This window comes from Argiope bruennichi, chromosome 8 (genome assembly GCF_947563725.1).
Source record: "Argiope bruennichi chromosome 8, qqArgBrue1.1, whole genome shotgun sequence".
Lineage (NCBI taxonomy): Eukaryota > Metazoa > Arthropoda > Arachnida > Araneae > Araneidae > Argiope > Argiope bruennichi.
In genome coordinates this window covers 79,948,359-79,970,909 of record NC_079158.1, presented here as the reverse complement: position 1 = coordinate 79,970,909, position 22,551 = coordinate 79,948,359, and the positions used below count along the sequence as shown (strand labels likewise).

Sequence of the window (22,551 nt, the reverse complement as noted above, 5' to 3'; positions counted from 1 at the left end):
ACATTTTAACTGCAATTAATATCATTAAGTAAACTAATAACTCTTTACTGGCCTCTACTTACGAAATTATTTATATATCCGGAGATTTGAGTGGCATTTTCTGGTTTGTTAATGGAAATTAGTATATGAATGCCGAATCTTATTTTATGAATGCCGAATCTTATTTCACTTACCTAATCAAAATGATTCCTATTATATCGATCAAAATATACTTCTTTCAATTAACATTGAAACTTAAATGAATAAAATTGCAAAATGAAACTAGTTTTTTTCACAAACTGGAACATAAAATAAATACGAGTAAACATTGAATAACTACCGTTAAAATATTTATTCCTATCGTCACTTAAAGAAAAACTGAAGCTTTTTTTCTGAAAGGAAACGGTGTTGTTCACGACAATGAAAAATGTGTGAAATTTCCCTTCGAAATAATTATTTTTTTATTATTAAATATTATATCGTATTTCGGATATAACATAAATAGAAAAAAAAGGATGTTTTTCTATAAAATAACATGAAAAAAGAGTATTCATATTTTAATTGCAAATAGGAACTGTTTTCAAAAATCCTCAAATTGATTTTCTCTGAAAAGAAGTTTTGAGAAAATTTATTCAAAAATTACTGTAGTAACGCTGCAATGGTTTAATAATACAGTTAATTAATTTTTTAATATATTCAAAATATTGAAATATATTAAATTTCAAATAAATTAAAATTCTTATAAAACACAACATAATTCCATTATCACAAAACGTCATTAAAATGCACTAGAGCCAAGAAATAGCATACTTTATAATATTCTATTCAATGCAGTTAAAAGTATTTTATATATGAGTATTAAAATTGAAAACTAAAACAATGACGTTTTGATAAAAAAAAATGGGAAATAAAAAATAATTTTTATTAAAGTGGCTCCTGTTAATAACATTGCTAAAAATTTCACTTATGAGTTTTCGCTTGGTAAAGTTATATACATTGGAAATTGCTTTAATGGGAAAAAGGTCCCTATTTAAGAAGCGGAAAATGAAAAATTAATTTTTTTTTGACATAACGAGACAACCTTTCTTAAAAATGTTCGACATTCAGGTATTTCACTTTAATTTGATTTATTTTGAAAAATGACAGATAAATGGATAATTTAATTTTCATAAATTTTAAGAAAGTAAATGGCATCTCCGCTTCATTTCTTTCAGTTTTTTTGGTTAGTGTTAAAAAACTCACCATTTTAGGATGTCAATAAATGTCTTTTAATCAAATTATGTAGGAAAGTTATCGAATCTTTAATTGCATACAATTGCTAAAGTGTTGCTTTTTAAGAATAAAATATTCAAATTTCCAAATTATAAATTTATCACCTACATTACATAAAATCTTTATACATAACATTAAATTTTGACTTTTGAAATCAAAATACTAAACAGGATCTATTTTTAGTAGTCTAGTTATCTTAAAACGTCTTTTTATCTACAAACATTTAGAGAATTTAATGAATGTTGGCGGTATTCTTCCTGAGTCTGTGAAACATATTTTTTGAAATAATGTTTGACTGTCTGGGAAGAAAACAAAACACAATTGCTTTGAGCTAGACGCATTAAATATATGTTACGTCTTTACACTAAATTTGTAGAGTTCTATCAATTTTGCGTGATGTCCAATCCATCAAGTATGCATTTCAAAAAGTAAACGAGCATGTTTACTACAAACTTTATATATTATTTATAAATCCATTCATTTATTTACTGATTCCTACATTTTTTTCATTTTATCTCTATTAGTAGTGATATGCTCTAAACACCCGTTTGAAGAAGCTATGGCAGTCGCCTAAAACTTCCAGATACCACTGCGAAATGATTGATTAAATACCCCAGTTGCATGCTTTGTTCATTAGATATGTTCGCTTAGATGGGTTTGGAGGACGTGGACATTTTCACAGAGCACTGGAGAGATTTTCGAGTATACTTTGCTTAATAGTTTATAGGTAAGGGGGGGGGATTTCTTTTGTACATCAGATTCTAAGATATGGTGTTGTCATTGCATATATTTTTTTTATTTTTTTTGTGAGTCTGATTATTTTTCTTATTTTTGAAACATATATAAGGACTTCATAGTTTTCTAGAAAAGAATAAGAAAGAAATAAGGAGGCTTTAGAGTATATTCAAAACAATTCTTGAACCATATTCATCAAGGGTTGTCCGACTGTAGTTCTGCATGCATCTAAATTCCTCACTGAAAAAAACAATAAATTAGCGAAATGAAATTTGATTTCATAATTTAAGCATGTAAAAAGTAAGTCCACATAAAAAAGTGTGAACCAGATCGGCCTAAATATTGATATTTTTACCTGAATTCGAATGCCATAACTCCAAAATACAGAATGGTTATTATTAATGTCCCACGTTGAAATGGTCATGTTGGGAATGCAGTATTGCAATTTAAATTGCTTTGAAAAAATGATTGCCGCCATATTGAACATGTTTTTTAACACTTTCAGAAAAGAATAAACACAGTTTAAACCGATGTCTTCATGCCCTACTTTGGTTAACAATATTACATATAACAGTATTTCCCCCCTGGTCGTGTGTTTTTGAACTTTTTTTTGGTAGAAAAGAAATTCCTATGATCTCCTTTAAACTATTACCAAGTTTGATAACATTTGGCCGAGTAGTTTTCTTATTATGGTCATTTCAAAATAGAACTTTAATTATGATCACCCTGTACAATGACATAAATAAATAAAATCAAGGAAGTGATCTTGTTATTAAAATTCTAGATTTATAATAATTATAGTTTCAATCGATCGGAAAGAGAGTCATTCAAAACACATACATAGTTCCCTTCACTATTCGAGGGACATAAATCATGTAAGCTGAAAAAAAAAAAGCTCTCTGGGAGTTCATGATCTTGCTCGAGGACCACGACTTTTATTCAGGGACTGAGGAGACGTGCCTTGGAGTGTACAAGAAAGTTGCGGAAAGAACTTTCCCCTTGGTTCTTCAAGTGAATAATCAGAGTTTCGTTTATCTATATATCGACAAATGAGTTTATTATTCTGCGTTCGAGTCATACGTAACCATGATCGACGATTTATTGGGGCCCAAATACATATGAATATATATTACGGTAAAAATGATTTATCAGGTGGTTATGTATAATTATCAATTATACACAACCAACACTATATATATATATATATATATATATATATATATATATATATATATATATATATATATATATATATATATATATATATATATATATATATATATATATATATATATATATATAACTCAGCGAAGCTAAAGTTTCAGTACTTGCTGAATTTTATTTATATTGCTGAGCTTTTGGTATTGGAGCTTTTAATTTCTGATTATTTACCCTTAATTTTAAATTCTTAAATGATCTTTCCAATAATTATCTTTATTTTAAATGAGAACCTGAAAAATACTGAATAGTGATTGTTTAATTTCACATTTTCATTGAAATGTTTGCAAATTATTTAATTGGAATTAGAACAAACAAATTAAAATTTATATCACATTTTGACTTTCATTTCAATAACGGCAGTTTCACGAATACAACTCTTAATATATTTGCCACTTTTTAAAATGAGATATAATTAAAAAAAATGTTTAACAATAAACATATAAAGCAGTTCTTAATTTTAAATTATCCTTCATTGTATTTTACCTTTATTTATATTTTGATTATTTATTATTATTTGTTTCATTTTCATTCATATTATATCATCTAAGTGGATCATTTGATGTTTTTATTATAATAATTTTTTATATTAATAAAAATCGTAGTCGCAAAATTTATTCTTAGTAGTAACCTTATTCTGTTCTTTCTATAGATGTTAATATGCTTGCTATAATATGTAAAAAAATATATATTATGCAATGTCATTATTGGATGCGCAATATAAATTGCTTTCTACAATATAAAAAAACAATTGATATTTTAAAATTTATAGAAGATACTTAATTTAAAATTACATATTTTTCAAAAGTAAACTCTTACATCCAAATAAAATCTATTTTTAAGTATATTTCTGAATTTTCGGCATTCTGTTTTTCTTCAGAAGTCCATTTTTTTTTCGATCTTACGAAAGAAATTCCATATTTTATTCAGATGATACTGCATTTTTAGTGGGAGAAACACCCATACTCTAGTTTTTCTCTCTTCCAACTACAGCGTCATGTAGAACTCGAAGTCGACTATGATTGCAGAAAATTGATACGGGAAACCTAGGTGACACTAGCATTCCTATGAGAGATGTTGTTGATATGGAATATCTGTCAGTATTTCGGCATTGAATAAGAAACTCATATATTCCTAGTTTAGCCTGTCAAATAATCCAAACGAAATCCACTTCTGTTCCCGTTTTTTTCCTATTTGAAACTTCGAGAAAAATTGTTTCATCTTTCCTGGAACTATACTTTTCAAAAAAAAAAAAAAAAAAAGATTAGAAATAATTTCGAATCTTTAAGAATTGTAACTTTACAAATTTTAGACTTGAGTTAGCTATTTTTATTATTAAAATTCTTTTTAAATTATATGCTAATGAGAAAGATCACACAAAATAATTATTTATAATTATCTTGCATGCAAGCTTCTGTGTATATATTCAACCAGCAAACCAATGAAAAGTATTTTTGTATATTATGTTAAAAAGATCATTTCAAATATATTGAAATTAGAGATAGAATAATGTACAAATAATAATTTTACATTGGTAAAAAAAAATAAAATGTTTGAATAGGAAAATATGGAAAGCATGATTTCTGAGCGATAAAATCTCACAAGCATAACAATCATCAAAATCTTGATTATTTTTTGTTAATTATTAACGGGCTATGACGAAATATTTTAATGCGAAACGCGTTGAAAATATGTTGATTACCAGGTTAATCATGTTATTAAATTTCAGAAAGCTACCTTTTTAGTAAACTCATAATATCAAAAAAGTTTATTCGAATTTTTAATTCTAGGAACAAAATTCTGCCTAGAGAGTATCCAGAATAAATTTTTTATCAAGTATGTAACACTTTAATGATGACATACATGAATTTAATTATTATAATTTTAAAATATTCAATCTCTTTCAATAATATCAACATCCTGTTTTCGAACGATGCGATTATTTCAGTAATACACCAGTAAAAGAAGTGTGCGTGCACTCACACAAACTAGTCATATATGTATATATGACTAGTTTGCGTGTGTGCGCGCATGCATGTTGTTCGTGTGTGTGCGTGTGTAAAATATATTTTTTCCTTTTAAGAACTTTTTTTTTTTTTAATGAGCACAACGTTTTCTTTCTCGTGGTCATTAATTTTTTTTAAAAGACTAAATTTCCAAATGACCTGTCATTTCTTTATACATTTTTAAACATAAATACCTACCTGTTCAATATTTTATCAATTAAATTATGAATTGTAATAACTGCCTGGGTTGACACTTATGCACTTCTTTTATGCAATAGTATTTTATTGTATTAATATTTACATAAGGTAATTATTTCAATCTTAAAAAAGTAATTTGTTAAAAACATTATTTCCATAATCTTAATATCCTGAAAATTATTACATTTTATTTTATCTACTCACATGACATCTCAAATTCAAAAGTATATGATTTAAGGTTAAAAACTCGGCAACGATCCCAAGTCGCTACCCGCTAAGTTACTGCAATTATTACATTTATGAAGATCGTTAAAAGTGCTAATTAGTTGATTTTTCACTACGACGTTTGTCACGACTTCCATTAGCTTTACAATTAACAGAGCATTTATGACATTTTGAAATTCTCCTTATTCCTTCTAAATCCTCTGAGCAATAATTATTTTCATCCAGCTCCTATTAAATTTTGCAAACTCCCTCTCTTAGACACGAAGTTAAAGCTCTAAGTCATTTATAAACTCCTAAGCATGGTCCTAACTTGAACAAAGTTTGTGAACAAAAATAAAGCAAACCGCAAGAATGAGTTATTCATCAGCTGAGACTGCCTTCAGGATAAGTGAAGTGAAGTCATTCTTTCCCTCGATACTATTCGTGTTTTGTATTCTGAAATTAAATAAACATTGCCGGATCTTTCAGCACTTTAGTAGTTAAGGGTTTGAATGGCTTATTAAATTCAAGGCATTTCGATGAATTTTAAATGTTTTGAAAGTTGTGATATTTTGAAAAGCCGCATTTAATAGAAGAGTGATATACGAAGAATTTCTGAGATTTAATCAATATAGTTTATTTTACATGAAATGGAAGTTATATTAAGATTAAAAAGAGAGAATAGTTTAAATATTTTATGCATTTGAAGATTTTTAACAAAATTTTTTCTCTAATTGTAGAGCAAAATGTAATTTGAAAACTATTAGAGCTAGACATACAGTTCCCTAAAAGAAAGGCATTTTATTCCGTTTCAGTCAATAAATATATTTCTGAAAAAATCACGGTCTATGTTTTTATACAGAATTATTTTTTATTGGGTGCAGTTATGAAATTAATATTGATACTCTAGCATTAAATAAAATGTCCCATTCTTCTTCAACTAAACTTACCTAGTTGTGAATCTCTGAATCTCATTATTTCATTGCAGTCTATGGCTGCCCCAAAAAAGCAAGAAAACAAGAAATGGTTTGAAAATGTTGAAAAATGTGTAATTAAAAGCTTCAGGGCGCACTCAGTTTTAACTGTAGATAATAATTTTTAAAAATAAAGAAATTAAATGGACGAAACATATTGTTCTAAATGGTTTTCAGAAACGCATTTATTGATAAAAAATTATATTTCCTTCCCCCATTTAGATAATGTTTTCTATATAATAGTATATACACATTTGTATCGACATAAAATTTGTTTATTGGGTCATTATTATAATGGATATTCTTTATATATAAGTTCAGTACGAATTTTACTTGTTACTATATAACAACTTATAATATTCTATGAAACGAAAACAACAAGCGCATATTTACTTTTATTATTTCTATTACAATGGAGGTCTGTATAATTTCCAAAATATAGAAACTGAATGTTTTTTACTTGTTCCGATTCTTTTAAATTACGAAACTGATTTTAAAAATAATAACTTAGCTATATAATTAGAAAAAAACGTGTATTTTTTTTTTTTTTTTAAAAATGCATAAAAGTAATCCTATACATGAAAATACACCGGGCTCTGAAGTTGAATCCTTAAAGAAAGGGAAAAAATATTTTCTCATTCCAATTAAAAATAAAAATGCATTTTCTCTTTGGTCTTATAATTTTATAATTTCGCTACCACAGATGCTAAGAAATTTTGAAAGTAACCAATCTAATTTCATTTCAAAATGTGCCTGCTGGTTCTGAAATTTTATTCAATATATAAAAGTGGTAGAAACTATTAATTATTAACTATTATAAACCCTAAACTCAAAGCATTAATAAAATTTTCTGAGACTTGCAGGAATTTTAACTTTTATCGAAATGAGTGTAGCTTTTGTATGCCTTATTTTAACTGAATATATAATTCAAAGGCATTTTTAGAAATATTTATAAATCAAAATTTATAAATTGACAATATTAAATTCTTTGGGTCATTATATTCAATTTTGAAAGATACTTTTCCCATCGCAGTAGATGCAGAATGCAACTATAGATTTATTACAAAAGAAGGAAAAAACGCAGGCTGACAGAATCTAATATTGGCGATAATGACTTTCAGTTCTTAAAAAAGCAATAAAGGCGATATTATCTAATTAGCAGAATTCCTAATGTAATACCAGAGACAATAGTGTTTACAAACGCTTTGATAAAGATATATCGCATTTATTTTTAATTATATAAATTTTAATAATTGTTTATTATCTCTTAGTGGCCTTTGCTGAAAAATTTGTTCCCCGAGAATAATAATTACAAAATTTCTTGATTAAATATTTTATATAAATTAATTTTAATAGCATTTTAGCAAAATAATGTGAAGCTTCGAATTTTGAAAGTCATACATTTCGATCTGTTTTAGAATGTTTACATCGTTCTGTTCATTGTACTATGACTTTCCATGATTTTTTTACAACTTTAAATTTAATTCGGAATGAAACATGTTTTTTAAGTATAGAATCGTTTTCCATATTGAAGTCTCCTGTGTACAGAAGAGTATTTTTTTAAAAATAATTTATGCAATTTCTCTAAGTTTTGTTCTATAAAAATATCTTTTATTTATTATAAAATTCAGTTTTAAGTTTTAATTCCAAAATAGTTTAATGGCATAAATAATATTAATTATTTTGTATTAATAAAAAAAATAAAGAAAAATATATATCTAAATTTTATTTAGTGCTTCAGTATAATATTCTGGAGCAAATCTAATGCGATTATGAAGCTTTTAATGTCATGACTTTTGAATTATCAACTATTTCATTATTTTAGGTAAATTCAGGATCGAGAAAATCTTATCTCTGATAAGTGTATTTTTTTTTTTCGAGAACGATCAATGAAATAGTCAAAATTCGTAAGATTTTATAAAATAGTGATAGATATTTAATAACTTCAAATCGGTTTTTATCGGTAAAAAAAAATTATTTGTACCTCAACAGTATTTTTTTAAATGTGACTCATTGGACCAAAAATATCTAGAAAAATTAAAATTCAGAGATATGTATAGGCGTAAACTGAATGAAATTATAATTTAATGATTTCTTTAGACCATTTTTTATTATTAGATGTATAAACCTATTATTAATTGTCTATAAATCAGCTATTATGTTCCGACTGAAATAGATAGCCTGTATATATTTTACCAATTTTACTTTAAATAACACATAAATATTGAATAAATAATAAAGATATTTTAAATAATCAGAAAAATCTTTCTTTTATATTTTTTTATTGAAAAATTATCGTTTCAGGTATTTATTTCATAGAGCATGTGTAAATTTGCATTTTTCTAAGTTTATAATGGGTGTTAATTTAAATTATTAAATTGATATTTTTTTAGCGAAGTGTCAGCAATTTAATAAAAACTAATTTTTTTTCATTCAAGTATATATGCTGATTCTGGTTGATTTCTTTTTGTGAGTGATGGAAAATATGTTTAAATATTTTTTTAATACTTAAAAAAAAATATACGACAAAATATTAGGTATTATTTACAAAATAAATTTTGTGGTTATTATGATAATATAAAAATCATTTTTGCTGTAATATTCTGCGAAATTATCATAGAAAAGTGACAAAATTTAGCTCAATTTTTAATTAAATAAACTTCTAACTGAAACTTATAAAAAAAGACCCTTTCTTCAGTGCTCACTCCCAACCCTTTAAATTCTATATATAACAAGTTTAGTAGCTACAGGTCAAACGGTGTGAATTTAAAGCTCCAACTCTCCCACAAACACAGATACTTATTCATCTTTATTATAATTATCTAAATAATAGACTTTGCTATTTATTTATGTATTTAATTTTTATTTTGTTTGAGATTAATATGCAGAACAGTTTTTTCAATATTATTTAGTGGTACAAATTTCAAGCAAATATAAATTATATTTGATTAAAAAAATCATTAAATTCCAAAGATTTTGTTCCGGAATGCACATTACTGATAAAAATTTTTGGTGTTTCCATATTCTCACTTTTCAAAATGAATTTGTACTAAATTTTTGAAGCTTCAAATTAAATAGTCAGGTCTACAGAATAACAAAACCCACACACAGCATTTTCCTTTATTATTAGTAGCGTTTACTGGTGCTAATTATGCTAATTTTCCCTTACTTTTACATTTATTACTCACAAAATTAATGTTAGCGCAAATGATTAATTTTTTTTATTGTTTTGCTTATTTCTTTTCCGTTCAATTATACTAATGAAAATTGTTAGCTTTATCCTTTTTTTTTATTTTAAGGATGAATGTTAAACAAATATTTTTATGTTTTTGTTTATTCTTTAAATTATTTCAATAATTTATTTATTCCTTATATTTATTAATATAATTTGTTTATTCTTCAATTTATTACAACAATGTGTTTTTTAAACTAATACTCAAACTTATTTAATCTTTAAATATATTACAACATTGACCTATTTTTTAAAAAATCTGTTACTGCAATTTGTTTATTCTTTAAATTTATTTCAACAATATTACTACCAGTAATAAAATGCGATAAAATGAGTCAAACGCAAATGTTCTGCTTTCATGGAATGAAAAGAAATGCAAAATCAAATTTGTTTTCTTTACAGGGGAAAAATGAAAGGGAAAAGTTACAAGGGAAAAATGAAAAATGTTAGAATTAAAATAAACTTTTTATTAATCATTGATTTAAAAAATGTATTGAGCTTGAATTCTGAAAGTATGGTTCAGTTTATATTGATCTTTTGTCATGGTTATTTTATCCTATCTTTTATGTACTGCCTTGTTTTGAAACAATCATTTTTATAGATGCTGTGAAAATGAATGAAGTCTTTCAAAATTTTAAAAATAAATATTTTCTTTGCGTCTTGAATTCGATCAAATATTTATTAAACTATATAAGTTTCAATGTATTCATACATAGAACTGAAAAATTGCCTTTATGATATGAATTTGGTTTTTATTCTAAACGTAATTTCTTTACCCTCGACATTGATCAGTATGAATTGCTTTATGATTTTGTTGTATCTTTTGCTATCTCAATGAGTGTATATTTTACGACATACAGGAAATACATTCATGATTAGATACGAGCATTTCATATTTTTGAAGTATTTTTTTTTGTTTGCCTATCTTAAAAGGAGACAGAAATTTCCAATAAGAATACCATCCGAGTTTATACTTTTTTGTCTCTATTATATTTGCGAAAGATGTCTGGAAGTTGTCTGGGGTCGCACTTCCAATAAACGCCAGTCAGGTAATCTAACAATATTATAACCCTATTGCATTCAGCATTCGAAGAGGATTCTAAAAATGATTGATCAGGAAGAAAATTTTGAATACATTTTTTTTTTAAGTATGTTCTTCCAAGGATGAAAGAATAAAGTTAGAGAAATAAAGGAATACATTTTTACAATATTTCCTAAGCTAGGAATATCTGTACCTTTAGAAAAGTCCGTTCTTATATTTTATTTTAGATTTCGAAAGTAGAGACTTTTACAGTGACTTCAAAAATAAGTAAAGATTACCGGTTTGAAAAACTAAAAACTCATAAGTTAATTTTCAAAAATACAGCTAAAATGGACATTACAATAGCATGAAATTTTTATCATTTTCTCAAAACATGAGTTTTCATATTTCCAATATATATATATATATATTCAGCATTATATTACTACAGTAATATAAAAGTATATTTTTACAATACTTACAAGCATCTGGTAATTGTACTTTTAATGCTTTCTGTGCAATAATATATGTTTAAAAATTTATTTATGATGAAAAATATAATTTGTTTGCCACCTGAGACACGTTTTTAAGATTATTTTGTGGTAAGAAGTATATTATTATATATTTGCACAAATTTTATTTTGTATATAAAAAGCCAAATTTCTTTTCTAAAAATATTTTATATTAACTTATAAAGAATATATATTATTCTTTTTAAATATACTGAAAGTTTCATGAGCCATAATATTTACTTGAAAAGAAATAATTTCATTATAATCAAAATTCAGTGATTTTGGCTGTCTAGAACACCACAATAACCTTAAAAGACTTATTTAAAATTATACAATTTCATAACTGCTTATATTTTTGAAACTTGAAATAACTGCATTACTTTTTTAATAAATATATACTTAAGGTCGGATTTTTAGTTTTGTATTTTTCAGTATTTCCCATCATATTCAAAGTACGATAAATGTCTGAGAAATTTTAAAAACTAAGGGAATTATTTTTAATATTAATGATATAATGCTACATTTTTAATTTATGAATTTTCGAGATAAAAAGAAAATTGATTCAGAGTAATACTAATTATTAAATATGTAGAATTTTAAACAATCAACATTTTAAAAAAAGCATAAGAAAACGTATTATGTAAAAATAAAATTTAATAAAAATTTATTGAAATATTAGAGATTGATATAAGAATTCCTTTTTCACTGAATTAGATGACGTAAGCTAAGATTTTAAACTCTTCGTCATCCATAACACGTCTAGTGCGTTCAATTGAAACTTCTGCAGGACAACCGTAATGCACTTCAAAAGTTCTACGTTTTAAAACTTTTAAAATGCTTTGTAATTGTTTACTTGTTTGAGTTTTTATTTTTGTTTGTTCTATTGCGGCTAAAAACAAAGGAAAAACAGAAATTTTTTACGGACAGGGAAGGATGGTGAAAAAATTAATAACATATTTGCTTTAAAATTAATTGATTATATCTCAATTACCTCCTCTAAATATGCAATCGACTGCAAATGCAGATATACCTGTCATAAGCATTCAAAAATAAACTACCAAAATGAACAAATATTTTTAAAATGGATTTTCTTTTTATTTAATGGGAAATTCGAGGTAAAGAAAAAAAAAGCTTATTTACTCTCTAGATTTCTATAAGGTTTTTTTTTCTTATTTAAAATATCTATCCACATTTTTGACTTTCTATTTTCATTCAATGAATTCGAGACTTTAGGAAACTATTTTTCCCTCAATATTATTTTTTTCATTTCATCATCAATATTTCATTCAACATCAACATTTATAAATTTTAAATCAAGATTTAAAAAAGCATAAGAAAATGTATTTCATAAGAAATAAAATTTATGAAATTAATTATTTAAATATTTGATTGATATAAGAACTCGTTTTTCGCTAAATTAGAGAACCTAAACTAAGATTTTAATTGCATATTTACTTTAAAATTAATTACTTATATCTCAATTCTCTCCTCTAAATGTGTGAATGTAGCTATGATATGTAATCGATTGCATATACAGATATACCTGTCATGAGCAATCGATAATACATTACCAAAATGAACAAACATTTTAAAAATAGTTTTTTTTCACTTAATGGGAAATTCTAGGGAAGAAAAAATATGCTTATTTTCTCTCTAGTTTTCTATAGGGAATTTATTTTTCTTATTTAAAATATCTATCCACATTTTTGACATTTTATTTGCATCCAAAGAATTCGAGAATTTAGCAAACATTTTTTTCCCTCAACATTATTTTTGTTCAAGAGTTTAAACATTATAAGAGATTTATTACCGAGTTTCCACATCTTCCTCGAGGGCAAAGATACAGCATGATTCAAACTTTGAATAAGAACTCGCTCGGGATAGATATCTCTGCTGAGACCCTCCGGCCACGACAAACATGTATGTTTTCTTTTGTGAATAGCGAATCTCTGGGGTACATTTCGAAATAATTTGGAAGAATACCCTTGGGACCAGCAGCGAAACGTTTAGTCATTTTGTCGACGAAAGAGGGTAAAAAAGAGAAAGAAAGAACTATTCGGTAGTCTGTTGGAACAAACCACTGACATACGGGTAACGTTCAACAGAAGTAGTATTTGCTGTGCCTTGGTGTAAATATGTATGATTATATTTGTCGAATTTCTCTGGAAAAAGTAGCTTTATATTCTTTTGAAAATAAACGACGCAGAAAAAGTTTTGAAGTTCCCTCTTTCGAGGAGAATACTTTATGTTTGCAGAAACTTTTAGTCTCCATATTTGCAGAAAGGTTTCTGAGGCTCACCTGTCTTTTGGTTAAAGAAAACTTCAAAGACAGCTCAAGATGGAAAAGACTTTATTTAAAATATTCAAACAATCTCTTAAACTTGTAGTCAACTAATGATATATTTCAACTGTGGATTTAGCAAATATTGTGGGTATATTATTTTCATTAAATTTCGCTTTTGGCTTTCATATCTATGTATTAATACATAATTTCATAATGATGAGAATTTATTTGTAAGAGCCAGAAATTCTATTTTTTCCGAAAATTATTAAACTCAAAAAGAGTAAACTATTTCAAAAATGATTTTCTTAACAACTCAAGGATTAATATTATAATTTTTAACATTATATAATAAATACAAGGGCGTTTTACTAGTTATAAGGAGAAAGTTAAACCTTAAATGAAATATTAAGATGAAGTTGCTTTTAAATAAAAATTCAAATTTCTTAAGTGTTTTTTAAACGGTACTGAAAAGACATGTTTCGAATGATAATTCACCGATTATTTTAAGTTTGAAAGCAATTCAAGCTCTATTAAACTAATGATAATAATTATGTATACGCGAACATTGTATGCTTGAGATGTAAAAGAATAATTTTCTTCCTTTTAGATCATGACTAGTGCACAGACTGGACTTTACAGGTAAATATTCATAATCCCAAATGTGAAAATGTTGAGAAAATAACAGAAATCTTTTCATACGATGCACTTTGAGAAACGGGAATGTTCACATTAAGTCTTTACGTATTCTTTAGAATGTTCACAGTAAAGACCTATTTACACACTTCGAGATCATTAAGGTACTTTACATGGGTTCCACATTTTAAATATTGCTCATTGTGTATATTAACTTTAGAAACCTTTGAATGTTTTGCACTTACTTAGTTTACCTAATCAGTTTTCAATTTCAGGAAATAATTATCGGAAATAAGATTTCTTCAAATGAAATTTTAAAGCAAATGATCAAAGTTTAATAGTATTCGATATTAATCATTTGTAATAGTATGTAAACATTCTTATAAAACTAATTTCAAGTCCTGATTAGAAACAACATGAGAAACCAATACCAGAGAAGATATTTCTTCTCCAAAACCACGGCATTATATCTGGAGAATGGCGTCGGTCTGACGACATGCTGCTTCTGCAACATACCCTTATATTAAGCGGATTCTTTCTGAAAATGTAATCTCATATTTGCATTCTTCGATGTTAAATGCAAGAATAATTGAGATGTTTGTTTTTTTCTGTTAGAAGAATAAATGCAAGTACTTTATATTGTGCTATTTGGAATTTTTCTGTTGAAAAAATAAATTTTAATTTTTTTGCAAAATAATCAACTATAATTTGAAAAAGTATCATCTAGTTGTTAAGGAATAAGAACTACCCACACTTTGCAGAGTTACTAAAAAACAAAATAAAGTCTGTTGTTAATCGGAAATGAAATATAGGAACAATATCAATGATAATTCATCATGCGATATGATAATTCATCTTGCTTTTTATTCATCATGCCTTTGTGAAACTTTAAAAGGCCACAGATATGCGTGTATAGCAATAGTCGTTTTTTTTTTCTTGGGCTACACCAAAAAACAGGTGTATGTTCCACTTTTATCGACTGATATTGATCAATGAATTTACAATATGTCATTGCGTCACACGAACATGCTGTAAAATGTGTGAGGAGAGTTATCACATCACATCGTTATCGTTCGAATTTCTTGGGAAGCTCAACCAATTATTTTATAATTGGGTTGTATTTACATTTTTTTATTATTATTCTTCATTAAATAATGATAAAGAGATATAATTAAAATAAAATACCAAAAATATTCTAGTTGAATCAGCTATTCGCCATTGGTATCAGAAAAATGTATAACAAAGGAAATTATTTATTTATTTATTTTTACTTTTTAAATGATAATGTTTGCAAAATTAGGATCTGCCGAATGTCCGAGTTAAATTAGTTAAGTGCTACTGACTCGCATTAAATAAAATGAGAACAAAAACCTTCTTGGTCCTTTGATGTTGGCCTGTGCCTTGAGCATAGATTGTCAGGTGTTATCACAGATGTAAAAAGATATCAGTTATTGACCGCATTGTGGCTAAAGAGAAGGCCAACGGCAGTTGACATGAAAGTAAAGCTAGTGGAAGTGATATGACAGACAAGGGGGTGTTTCGAACATACTGTGTCCTCGGAATAGGGAGGAAGGGGTCCACTGTCTCTAAAAAAAAAAAAAAAAAAAAAAAAACCTTGCCAAGCTAGATGATTTGGCCTGTGGCCTGACTGGAGAGCAATAGATACAATGGTTGATCAAATTTATCCTGCAGCAGTACTGGCAGGATTGCTGACTGCATATTCTGCCCCTATGATACTGAAGTTTGGAGATACTATTCTGTCTTCAATGTAGTCGTCATTACTTGAACCTGGCTCAGAATTCAGGATATCTGCATTGTGCAGATTTTTATGCAGCTTCTAAGTGACAATTGGATTTAGCAATCTTGCATATAGAAATGAAAGTACTTAAAATAGTTCATGTATATAGCATTTCATTTTCCGTCAATAAATCTATATCAGTACAAAAGGTTTTATTTCTTCGATTAGAATTCTAAGTTTCTTTCTTTCGACATTTTTATTATAAGGCATACAGAAAACAGATAACTCACGACCGTTCATTTGCTCTTGCTTTGAGGCATGTATTGATTTAGTAAATATTATATCGTTAGTTGAATGTACCACACAGAAAGCATTTATTACTAATAATCAATTACATTCTTATGACACACCTTACATTCTTTATGACACATTGTTTATTATTTATTAATTATGACATTATTATTTATTATTACATTTTTAGTTTTAAGTTTATATATAGATATATAAGATTTCTCAATTTATTTCAGTTATTTTTAATGCAATTTCTTAGCATTTTCAAAGAAAAATTATTTCAGTATTCCAGGAAACAATATGGGATCTATATTCTTCAGAGCCATTTTACCGTATGAAAAATTAGCAATGAAGCATTTGCCAAAAAAACAGCTTTATAATTATTTGATACCAATGGTATATCTAGTACTAGAAATAAAGAATCCATTCGCAGTCAGGCACTTAAATAAAATTCTGATTTGATTATAGTTGCTTCAAATATCAGAATTGCAACTAAATTGTTTGAATAACTTTCTTTTATTTTTATGGAAAGAATCTATCGCTTTTTAAATGATTAATGATTGGCAATCCTTTCCTATGACCACCTACTCCTTTTAAACGAATTTTTACTTAATTTTAAAATCATTATTAGCTATCGAAATAAAATAATTTTATCCTTTTGCCAATTTTCGCATAAGGATAGATTTTATTAATAGCATATTTAATATAATTGTTTAGCAAAAAAAAAAAAAAAAAAAAAAAAAAAAAAAAAAAAAAAAAAAAACTTAAATTCTAAGAAATATTAAAACCTTACAAAAACGTTTTACATCAATACATTTTTTTAAATAAGTCTCAGAAATTCTTTAGCGTAATGGTCAAAAATGATTTTATTCTTCTTAAACTCCTGGGAAAAGTTAAAAAATAATCAAAATGCGCTAAATCTCGAAATAAGATAATTTGCTGCATTTAAATAGTATATTGTTGATAAAATAAGTTAAGAAAAGGAGGAATTTAGCATGAAATTCGAAATCTTAAAAAAAATATGGAGAATTCTGTAACGAAATAAATTAATAAAGAAAAGAAGATGAGAGATTTTCAACAAATCGCGTTTTGAACGAAACAATATTATAAAGTGTGTCTTCTGTAATTGAAATTTGATACGAGGAATAAAATATCTATCAACATAATGGTTTTTATTTTAGGTAATAACAATTTGAATACAAATGCTTAAATATCGCATAATGCTAAAAGTATAAACTAAGTGTTTGGTTTAAGATATGTTGGAATTTTAGATTTTCATTTGCATATTTTTGATTTTTTACATTTTCGGTAGATCATATTTCCTAAATTAATGGATTCAATCTTGATTAATAAAGTTCTGCATTTCAAATAGATTAAATAGTTTTTTTAAAGAAAAATAATATTTTTTTACTATATTTTGCCTTTCTTTATTAGTAGTTTTAAATATAATTTACTAGCATATGTCTTTAATAATTAAGAAACTGTGCAAAATATAAAAATTACATTTAAGTTCATTTTCAACGAAAGTTAAATTATTGAATTATTAGATTCAGGGAGATTTTGACTGGCAACAATCTCATTTATATTGTAGCCCCCTATTGAGCAAAAAAAAGGATTTTAACTACAGACAAGAAATTGGCAATCTGAATGAATGAAATGAAATCTAAATTAAAAATATAATGAAAAAAATAGAAATGGTGAAAGATAGAATCTATTTTTATACACCTATAGTAAACCACCAGATATATATACATATATATATATTTGAAAAAAAATGTGAAACAATTTACACAAATAAAACAAATTTCGTGGTCCGTTTCTAGTAATTATCTTTTACAATTTTGCATGTACAGCTTTGCATTTTTTCCGTCGTTCATAAAAAAACGTAAAATCAAGTCCCAGTCCTCCCTTTTTATTCCTCTAAAAAGGTTTTAAATAAATTCGCAAAGCGAAAGGTTGTCAGCTAGCTTGCACTTTCTTATACATATAAATACGATATTTCAAACAATCAAAGACTTAAAAAAATGTCATATTGTAAGTTATTTTAGCATCTAAAGTGTGCATTTTATTACATTTTGAACTAAACACTTCAAAAAGGTGACCAACTATCGATATGCTCTTTAGCATTCAATTAAATTGAATAACTCAAAATCATAATGATTTTAATTCAAAATTTGATATTCTATGAATATAATAATATATTTTTATGATTTTATATCAAACATTTCTATAATAATAATGATAAGTGAATAGTCGATTGTCAAATTTTGGTTCCATTCATTCTGAAAAAGGCTTTCCAAAATGCATATTGTTTTAAGAAACATACTACGAAGGGAAATAAAAGAAAGGGAAAAAACCCTCACACGTGAAGGATTTTATAGAAATGTATGATGCTCATAGATTAGCACAACTTATATGCAATTTTTTGTGGGAGGGGGAGAGTCGAGGATTAACGAATTTGTTAAAGAACAGATAAATAAAAAAATGGAGATTGCACAGTTTATTAGGGGTACTAGAAAGTTATGAGGACTTCATTTGAAAAGATCAATTTACTCGTTTCCAGGGTCTTCATTGCATCTCTCATTCGGAACTAGAGAATCATGTACGTCATGAATATATACATAACACTGAATGATTGAATGAAATTCATCAATCAAGTAAATGGTTACAATTTGCATGATCAAATTTTAAGCCAGTTGTGGAATTACTGGAATGTGATATTCTGGCTCGTAATTTGACACTAGGAAGAACTTTACAGTGATAGAGTATCCTGGACTTAAACCTTTCAGCGATGAAAAATTTTTAATGATTGTAATCATAAGCTACGAACAAGTGCTTTATCTTTTCTGAATGACTTCCAATGCAATTTTTCTAAATAATTGATAAAAGTCACTTTTTATTTTTTTGGGTGCGAAACAGGAATTATATATATATATATATATATATATATATATATATATATATATATATATATATATGTAATATTTTTGGTTGAAGCAGAGTGCAGGTTTGAAGACGTTGAAGAAACATGTTATATTTTTAAATTAATTTTAATATTTATTTCCTGAAAGCAATTTATTTACAAGCAGACGCAGAGCGCTACAAAAGCAGAAGTAACAAAGAAGGGTAAAAGGGCCGAAACAAATGATCACTAGTCTTATATAACATAGGATATCCGGCCACGTGCAGATGAAATACATGTTTTGACCTCTGATAAGGGCAAAAGTGTCACTTTCATTTGATGCGTAGTACTGATAGCGCATTATTTTTACAAAGGGATTAATTAAACCGAAAGTGGAATTGGATCACGAAATAAGAGAATATTTTAGAATGAAGTTACGCTGGGTTAAATTAAGACAAAGTGTTGGAAATTAATTTAGATTAAATTAAGAGTTTAAAATATCATTCATTACACACACACGTATATATATATATACATACGTATACGTGCGTGCTTATACTGCACAAAAAATTTATATTCCATGCTTGAGGAAGTATATTTTATAAATAAGATTAATAATTCGCTTTATTCGCTTTTATGATTTGCAATCGCTTCCAGATAAATATAACATCATAATGTAATTCAAAAGAGAACTGATTGAATCTTCATTTCTCTACGCAACAAATTAATATTCTGAATGCATCTTATCAAAATCATATGATTGCGGCAAAATCTTGAAATCCTCTCCTAAACGCATTATGGTAAATTCCAGATTCATTTGATAATTTTAATCATGCACCCTGACTTGAAAGCCTCAAATTCAACTCCCAGCAGAAACAACCAGGAATTAAGAGATTACGTTACAAGGATCCTAAAATGATTAACTTACTATCTGAGGAGCTGCGTTGGATGGTGAACCCTTCGTCGGTCTCCCACGAGATGACAGGCACGAAATCTTGCACTGAGGATGGCACGTAGCATTTGAGAACAGCAGTGTTGCCTTTCACCACAAAGTCGTCATACGTCCTTATCTCGTATTTGACGCGGATGACTGAAATAGAAGAATAACAGTTAAAAACAAGCTGGGAATGTTAATAAAACTTTTAAACAATGTGTGACTAATATAGGAATTAATGTGAATAATTATGATAATTACGAAAATGAAAGTTGAAATCGTGTTTGAAAGTTTGTTGTAACATTGGACTTGCTGTGAATAATTTCCTATTAGAACTCCACGGCGTTGTTCAATATTCTGAATGCCGGTCAACATCGTGTAGATATTGTAGAAATATTATTGACCATTTTCTGCTAATATGGTTGTGATTATGTAAGCATAAAAGTAGAAAGCTCTTTCTATAGTTATATCAGCATCTTGTTTTATAACAATTTAATGATTATTTCTGGAGAGAATACATACATTCGAATCGTATTCGGATGATCACAGTTTCATACGTACAAGCGCCATATACCCAAGCTTTTGCATTATGCCATTAGGTGTTAGGTTCAAATACTAATAGATACGATTTCCTAAACAAACACTCGTTGGACACCTTTGGAAGGGTCTCAATACTCTACCACTAAACCTACCACAGATTTGTTGTATTTTCATAGCTCCTAAATATTAAATGTGATTAACAACTTTTAATATGTCGGTTTTCTAACCAAAAATATTTTATCTCCTAATTCAAGAACATACCATTAAATTTATCCGAGATTTTTTGCGTTTTCAGAACTCCTGAATATGAAATATGTTTAACCACTTTTGATTCATAGTAAATTCGATTTTCTAACTAGAATCTCTATATCTCCGAATTCAAGAACTTTGTACTAGATCTATTTTAAATTTGTTGTATTTTCAAAGCTACTGAATATGAAATGTATCTTAAACAACTTTTATTAGAAATAAGTAAAATAGATTAGCTATAGGATGGGTGTTTTTAAGACAAGGCTGTGATGAATATTTATCGTCTTGTAGAGAGGATGCATTATCTCTTTAAATCACTGATGGCTTTCCTTAAATAAATAATTAATTTGGAAAGACAGTTTTAAATTTTTAATATATCTAGAAAAGGAAAAATGAATAAGACATTTCTCTTTATTTTTATTCAAAATACGCGCTTTTAACTTCAAGACACTTATTATGCTAATTTAATATTTATTTAAATGCCTGTTCTAGTTTACTGTTTCTAATTGATTTCAAATCACGTGTCCTCTGTGTGTGTTATATCGAAATATTCTCAAAATGAAAATCTTTTAGTTTCAGTTTTAATTTCGGGAACAAAAAAGAAAACATAGGGTACTAAATAATCCAAAGAGGATGGTTATTCATTGTAAAGATACCAATTTTTTTCTTCAAAATTCAGGAGTGATTAGTAAATTGTGAGTGAAAATATTGGCAGTGAGTGAGCAGATTATTAGTTTTGACTTCTGAAGGAATTTTTATTTACATTTTTTGGTTTTAATGGCTTCTTTTCGATTCCAATCCGCAATTTTTTTCACTTTGTTTTAGATTCAATTTTAAAAAAGGCACAGTTCCTAACTACCGACATCATTTCCAATTGCAAGAAGTTTGGAGACATTTTCAACTGCCAAATAGACGTCTCCACATCATCTAGATCTTTGCTTTTTTTTACATAATTAAAAATTGTTTAAGACATTTATCACATATTATTGGCAATTTTTCAGGCAGGCTTATTTGAAATGTTGAATATCGTTTCTCTGTGTCTGAATAACGTATTTGTTCCCATTTCTGATTTGTCTTAGAAAAATCAAATTTTCTAGTATACTTTTCATATTTAGGAGTGTAAAGAAAATTTATACCACAAGAAAACGTTTGATCAATATGAGCAAAACTTAATATAAATTAGTTTAATCTATTTTTATATTTCTGATGAATTTATTAATTTTATTAAATTCAGTTACAGCATTTGTACCATACTAATAATTGCATTCGAAACAAACATTTTCTGCTCTAAAAACAACTGCAACTTCTGTTATAATTATATCTAATTCATGAAATGTCAGACACCCCCTATCAGTAGAAAACCAAGCTATCCTTTATGTGGGATTTGACTGAGGGTATCAATATAGAAGGTGATCTAATCTTAGTCTTAAAGTTTTTTGAAAAAAAGTGTATTATTGCCTTCCATTAGCTTTAAATGTTTCCCCTCATATATATACATTGCTTTAAAAACATAGACATATCAACAACAGAGTGGAAAAGAGACGTCTATAACCTATAATAGATGATACCATAGATATTTACGTCTGTACGCTTTCATAGTTTATACGCCGCTACGCTTAAAAAGTATTT

General features: G+C 26.9%; 1 protein-coding gene across 4 annotated transcripts in view; it reads right to left on the bottom strand.

Annotated features, from left to right (window-relative positions):
• The window catches only part of LOC129981948 (cell adhesion molecule DSCAM-like), a 627,118-nt gene that overhangs the window by 420,951 nt on the left and 183,616 nt on the right, over nt 1–22,551 (bottom strand). For all 4 annotated transcript variants that reach the window (XM_056093016.1, XM_056093014.1, XM_056093015.1 and 1 more), the window contains exon 3: nt 20,128–20,289. In XM_056093016.1, coding sequence (XP_055948991.1) covers nt 20,128–20,289 — 162 coding nt within the window. The remainder of the gene's footprint in view (nt 1–20,127; nt 20,290–22,551) is intronic.